This window comes from Photinus pyralis, unplaced genomic scaffold (assembly GCF_008802855.1).
Source record: "Photinus pyralis isolate 1611_PpyrPB1 unplaced genomic scaffold, Ppyr1.3 Ppyr1.4_LG4, whole genome shotgun sequence".
NCBI classification, from domain to species: domain Eukaryota; kingdom Metazoa; phylum Arthropoda; class Insecta; order Coleoptera; family Lampyridae; genus Photinus; species Photinus pyralis.
In genome coordinates, this window is record NW_022170511.1 from 30,292,338 (window position 1) to 30,299,806 (window position 7,469).

Here is a 7,469-nt window from a genome sequence, read left to right on the forward strand (position 1 = left end):
TGCAGCAGCTCTACTGTCAGTAAACACTCTTGCAAAATGTTTGTTTTGCAAAAAAGATCATGCTATACTTCATTCACTATAAGAAGGTAGTAGATGGCGCTGTGTTTGAAGATAAACACACACAGGGAAAATATAAAACGGCACCAAATTATTGTAGAGTAGAAATATTCAGCACTGCGAACAGAAATAAATCTTTGACAATAACAACTAATGACACTTCGGCAGTTTAGTTGGCAACATAAACTACCACCTTACAAAATTCAGCAGTCGTTTTATGTTTCATTGTAATACTGACTCGTGTTTTAACCAACCACAGTGAAGGTCAAAGCTTCCCTATGCTTTCTACCGCTACCTTCTTAAAATGAATACAGTATAGTGAGTCATGCTTTATGGTTCGGAAAATGTTACTGTCGGAGAAACAACACTTGTTAAGCAATAAAAGGGCATGCTTTTCTTGTCTAAAATTAGGACATAACAGTAAAAGATGTCGTCAAAGGCTAAAATGCATCATTTGTAATGGTAAGCATGTACCACTCATGTGTTCAAATTTAGCGAGCAATAAAGCTGCTACTTCTGAGAACATTGTGGAAAGAAGTCATCAAACCACTTCTGTTGAAAAAGCATTGTCTAATATTTGAGACAGACACGTTTTTTTTGCAAACTCTTAAAGTTTTGATCCGTAACGATAATACTATGCGTGAAGTACGCGCAATAGTGGATACTGGTTCTCAACGTTCTTACATTTTAAGATCAACTGCAGAAGAATTAGAATATCCAGTTAAGAGGCGGGAGAAAATTATTCATACCTTATTTGGGGGTACCAGTACTGATGAGCAAGATCATGCGTGTTATGATGTAAGGGTCTTAGATTTGGATCAGAGGTATGCTTTTCGATTCGAAGTTTTAGAACAATCGATTATCTGCGACAATATACCAGTCTTTAATGGACCATAGATGAATGAATTAGACAGATTGCAGATAACAATATCGGATGTTACAAATTACAATCGCCACTCCGGTGGAGATACTCATAGGCGCAGATGTAGCTGGAAAATTACTAACAGGCAAAAAGTATGATTTAGATTGTGGTCCGGTAGCTGTAGAAACGTATTTGGGTTGGACATTGTTGGGCAAAGTTCCTGTTCTAAACAAGCCAAAAGGCATTACCACAATGTCTGTGACCTCGATTTTATGTAAAGATGTTACCAACACAAAGTTATCGAATTTTGATGTTATCGGCATTGTTGATCATGTTGACAAACAATCTAAAAAAGATTGGAGACATATGTCATTAAATCCTACAGACTTACCATCACGTGGATGCTCACCAAAACAATTGTTGGAACCGCGATGGTGGGAGGGACATAGTTTTGCTGTATAGTCTTCCAGAAAATTGGCCAGAATTTGATTAACTTTCCGCCCTGAATGAACATGAAATTAATGCAGAACGTCGGAAGAAATTAATTGTTTCAATGATCAATTATGAATGTTCCTATTGGTATAATGAACGATTTTCTAAGTATGACGACTTAGTATCTCTTTTTGGTTGAATTCTACGATTTTCATATAACTACCGTAACAGTGAAGATAGACATATGTCTCACGTGTTGTCGGCTGAAGAACGAGAAATCGCTGAAAAATGTCTGTTGAAATTAATTCAAAAAGATTCTTTCGTTGATACAAAACAATTGTCATTTTTATCTCCTTTTGTAGATGCTGAAAGTATTATACGATTGAAGACTAAGATATCACATAGAAATGGTGAACTGGACTTAGTATATAGTGATTGCGGAACAAATTTTATCGGTTCGCGAAACGCATTATCAAAAATTGACTGGTCCACTATTTTAAAGTATAGTGCAATTAATCGCATAACGTGGTATTTTAACCCACCAACCGCCGCGTGGTGGGGCGGATTTTGAGAAGGAATAATAAGAATTTTGAAATCTTTACTTCGGAGAGTACTAGGCACCTACCTGAATTATGAAGAATTGGTATCGGTTTCGTGTGATTGTGAAGCTATAGTTAATTCAAGGCCAATTACATATCTATCAGATGATCCATCGGAACTCTCTCCATTAACACCAAATTCTTTTCTACAAGAACAACGGGATATTGGTGTACCTGACTTGGATGCAATTGATTCGTCTTCTTTAAATAAGCGGATTGCATATCGTCAGAAACTTCGAGAAAATCTTCGTCAGCGTTTTAGAACAGAATACTTGGGTCAACTGAAGTTGTCTTCCAAAGGAAAGAAAAATATTCAAGTTCGATTGAATGAAATTGTGCTGATTGGTAATGATCAGAATAAACGAATAGACTGGCCATTAGGAAGAATTACAGAAATATTTCCTGGAAAGGATCGTCAGGTTCGGCTAGTGCGACTTAAAACTGCCAAGGGGATTGTATTACGTCCATTTCAACGACTCTACCCTCTCGAATGTCTTGATTCGATTGAAGAGAACATGGACAACCAAAATTCATCGTCGCCATCAGGTGTACCATCGGATCTTTAGAAAACGAGCATTATGATTCTACTTTAAATGATGCACAAGGTACAAGCAGTGGTAATGAGTCTGCTAATGTACCTAAAGTGAGCAGAAGTGGCCGAATTATTAAACCAGTTTTGCGTTTGTCTTTATAATTTATTGTTCACTAATGGTTTCGTTCCCAAGGTGGGAGAATGTTGTAAATGGTTCATGATTATGTATTTTTTAACAATTATCAAGTGAGTAAAAGTAAGTCAATCATATTTTGAATAATAAAATTCGTATCATTCTTAAGAAAATCAGAAGCCTAAATCTTCCTGAAAGCTATTTTCAACAATATGTTTTTCTACGAAATTCTCTTACTCTAGTAAATTTCCCCTTACTTCTTTAGTTTGTCTTTGTTTGGATGCCCTTTAATTATTTGTGTGTCCCAAGAGTATGAAAGAAATTAACTAATGTTGAAATATAAAAATATAAACATATATTTAAACAGCACACACTTTTCTACTTACTTATACTATTTGTTTTCAGTCTTGCCCACCTAACCTGTGAGGCAATGAGTCGGAATGTTTGATAAACATTTCTTTGATCAATTCTGGATCTTTTATCAAAAGCACTGAAATTCATAGAATGAGTGTTTTGTTGATGAATATAAATGCCTGAACCAGACTGGGGTGGATTTAGTTTGTAGCAGCGAAAGCAAGTTTCCAAATAGTAAAGTTGACTCAGCGTAGGGCACGCCCAAGTCCTTCCAATAACTGTTGGGTTTCTTTATGTCTAAGTACAGACAAATTATAACGCTCACAACAATAATTACTGTCAGTAAATCCATTTAAAACGTAAATAAATACAAATCGGCAATGGGAGTACCTACAGTCTTGTACTTCTAAAATTACCACAGTCGTTCATATTTCAACAACAAATTAATATTGAAATGTATCGCATATATTAAATTTTTTAATCTATGGTATACGTAACAGTAAAATTTTAAAAGGTCGCTCATTAAGTATATCAGTTGACTACTGACCTTATGTTCGTTTTGCCATGAAACGAAGTTGATAAACCCCTTGTTTCAACCTACAATACCACTTAGTTTGTTTCTTTATTTAACTGATATCAGTAAATCATCCCTAATTAGATTATTAGTAAATAAATGCATGCTTCGCGTATTTGCTTTGAATGTAATTTAAGGTATTTGTCTACGTGGATTTACGAGTGTCGTTTGTATTATTTTGCAACTTGAAAAATGGCAAAATGGGAATAATATGCAGACGAATCACACCTATACATCATACAATGAGACTTTACTCCAATTATAAAAATAAGCATTGCGATAACAGTGTACGTTTTTAGATAACCCGAGCAATTGATCAATGTTTCTGCCTCCAAAAATGACCACGTACAATCTATAACTATATTATGCTCCAAAGGACATTTCTTTCAAGTGAGTACATGGTAAATAATTAATTTCTTTTTAAACTTTATTCTATCACAATAATTAATGCAGAGTAAATTCTACGCTGGGAATAATTCAGGAACAAAGGTCAACCACCAAATACGATTTCTCGCTTCTTGGTTCAAAAAGCATAAGTCAATATGATACTGTTGACAATTGCCACTGCACTATTGATCGGCACCTGTGCAATCGTACACTATTTTAAAAATAAGTACAAGTACTGGGAATCGAGAGGTGTGCCATACGACAAACCAACTTTGTTCTTCGGCAGCTTCTGGCGCTTCTTTTTCGAAAGAGATAACTTGAACAAGTACCTGGAGCGAACCGGAAAGAAATATGATTCGCCTTATTTTGGATTCTTTATATTTAACAAGCCGATACTGGTAATCCAGGATATTGAGATAGCGAAAAGGATCTTCGTTAAAGATTTCGTGTCGTTTCCAAACAAGCTATTTTTTCCTGATAAACATTACGATCCAATATTTAATAATTTATTTATATTTCTAACAGTTGCTCTCATTTCCTCACTTGAGCTTCAAAGCAGCATCTGTGTTTACCACGGGTTGAACCCCCAAGTGCGAACCGGTATTTACCGCCCCCGCAGGCATTTTAACAGTTTGTCTCAGAAACTTGAGGGGTTGACAAACTCGGCCACCTGATTGCACATTTGACATTGTGAATAATTATCGGATTGTAAAGTCCAGCAAAAATATATTACTCTAAAATCGATAAGCACACTCTTATAGGGTACATAATATAAACATCAAACTTTGGTAAATTAGGTATTGAATTGTGATGTATGTAGTCAAATTTATAATAAATAATGCTTCATTTCTATTATAACGGCGATGGCATTACAAAATAACAAAATATTCGACTAGGACGGTTACCATTGTGCAACTTTGATGTTAAAATGAAAGGCAGGTTCGTTTTGGAATTCTCAGAAAAAGGGATGGGGTTGACTTCTTGTCGAGTACCTACCTACTTATAAGACAAACTCAAGAAATCTAAAAAAAGAGATAAGTGATTCATGCAACTACAACATATAATAGCATTCTTCATTCCTTTAGTTAGAAGGAGAATATTCAAATAGTGAAAATTACCAATCCCGATAAAATCGCTAGTGATTAAAATATAATCTAATAAAGCTGTCTCTTTGATATTGTAATATGTAATGCGTATCTCTAATATGAAATATTGTTGGTAATTTATATATTTAGTAAAAACGATAAACTACAAAACAATAAGCAATTCATTAAATTAAAAAATAATAGATAACCTCTTATTGAAATTTAATACGTATCGGTACCTACTACACAATAATACAAACACTATACCGATCCGAACTATATTTATTTATTTAAAACAATAATTTATTATGGTATGCGAGGTGCCTTGAGCGACGCTGGCGTCGGATAAAATCACATAAAATTTCTATTTTTGGACCAGATTCTAATTTGCATAAAACTGTGGTGAAATGCGATCGCCGTCTTTTTTTCATTCTCGAATTAGGCGAGGAACAGACGGACAAAACCTTCCCTAAAAACAGAATTTGAAAAAATGGTCTGGTCCGTGGGTGTCAGTCACATATGGAGGGGCGTAGGTGGCCACCTAATTTATTGGTAAAGAATGTTTGATATAGCATTTTAGCCTGGTCAAAGTACACAAAATATCCGTAAAATGCAGCAAAAAGTAAAAACCTTTTGGAAATTCAAATTTAGGTAGTTAAAAGGATTGTGCTTAATATGAGAAAATCTTTACCAATGTAGGTAAGCAATTTTCCGGAAGAACTTTGGTCGACAATTTTGTTATTTGTTTTTTCACTCTAATTGTTTAAATAATGAAAATACAGAAAAATGTTCAAATCAAAAATTATAGACAATGCATTTACTTACAAAATTTGTCTGAAAAGTTTTCTGATCATTAGTTTTTGAAATATACCAAATTTTCCTAAGAGTATTTTTAAACATCATAAATTTTCAAGTTTTTAATTTTAAGATAGTAAATAAACAATGACAGATAGAAACGTAGAGTTTTCATTTATTTATCATATCGAAATCAATCAGTATCATTCGTCTTCCAAGCTCAAATATAACTCAATATCATTTTCATCTTCACTGAAGTTATCCTCAAAATGTGAACCTTGAGTGTCTTGATTATCAACATTTATCGTTGTTTGATCGTCGAAGTCATCATTATCTTCATCTTCGTCACTATCTACGTTGTGTTTTTCTAAATTAGCACTGAAAATAGTTATGTTAGATTTTCTAAAAGACGTCTGATATAAATAATTGTCTATTATTTAAAAAATTTGTTATTTACAGAAGAATTGTATTAAGTTTTGAAAGTATATACTTCAAAGTATTTACAGATAAAGTTTCATTGAAATATATTAACTTTGTTAGTTCTTTCAGTGCATCACAATCTTCAAATTATTAACTTTTAAATCAAGCCTTTAATCAATTCGGCTCACGGGACGTTCGCGCCCACCCACGAATCAACTTCCGCTGAAATCAATTATATCTCGTACACTTGTCAATTTACAGAAAAACTTTACAGACAAATTTTGTCGATAAATGCATCAGCTACAAACTTTAATTGAAACTTTTTTCCGTATATTTAATATTTAAACAATTACAGTGAAAAAACGAAAACAAAATTTTTCACTCGACGATTTTTCGGAAAATTGCATACCTATCTTTGTAAAGAATTTTTCATATTAAGCACGACCCTTTTGAATACTCAAATTTGAAATTTCAAGAGGTTTTTATTTTTTGTGAAGCTATATGTGTACTTTGACCACGCTATTTAGCAATTCCGATTAACAATGTTGTCAATACAAAACTATAATCGTGGGTTTATACAATCATTAGCATTACTTAACTGTCATTAGATCATTAAGAAATAGCCAATAGAAACAAAGGTTTATTGTTCGTCGCAGCGTCGCTAACCAACGAAACCATACATACCTTTGTTTCTATTAGCTATTCCTTTTAATGATAATGATTCTATAAACCCAGTATTAGTGTGACAAATAAAATAATATAATTTAATTTACCTACTACTCGATAGATGATAATGTACAGTACTTAAATGCAGTCGATTGTTGTACCGTGTGTCCTATTTTGGTTGAGACTGCGATGTATCTCACATGTTTTTAACAATACAGACTTGGGGTTTTCGCGACCCTGTGCCACTTTTTTTGTGAAAATTGTAATGTCACAAACAGAATCAATCTAGCTACGTTTGTTTCTGAGATGCAGGGCGAAATCGAAAAGTTTAACTTCTTAGGATGTTATAATATCTTACTACCCATACAAGGTGGAAAAAAGATAAAAACTTTGTCTTTTAGATATTTTCACGTATAATCCAGTGGCATAGTAAAAAATGTGTGAATGTGTATTTTTTAAATGCAACACCGTGTATATTTTATCGTCAATTATTTCCGAATTATATTATGTATCATAACCTGTATTTTTTATATAATTATATATTATTTCATATTTTTCAAAAATTTTGAAATG

At 33.3% G+C, this 7,469-nt stretch overlaps 2 protein-coding genes across 2 annotated transcripts in view; one reads left to right on the top strand and one right to left on the bottom strand.

Moving 5' to 3' along the window:
* The window catches only part of LOC116169645 (titin-like), a 250,194-nt gene that overhangs the window by 21,494 nt on the left and 221,231 nt on the right, over positions 1 to 7,469 (bottom strand). The window lies entirely within an intron of this gene.
* On the top strand, positions 3,485 to 4,437 carry LOC116169650 (cytochrome P450 6j1-like; the record flags this gene model as incomplete). Its single annotated transcript, XM_031485792.1, is given in 2 exon segments — positions 3,485 to 3,944; positions 3,997 to 4,437. A coding segment is annotated over 1 exon segment (352 nt), but the record flags the coding sequence as incomplete, so codon positions are not given.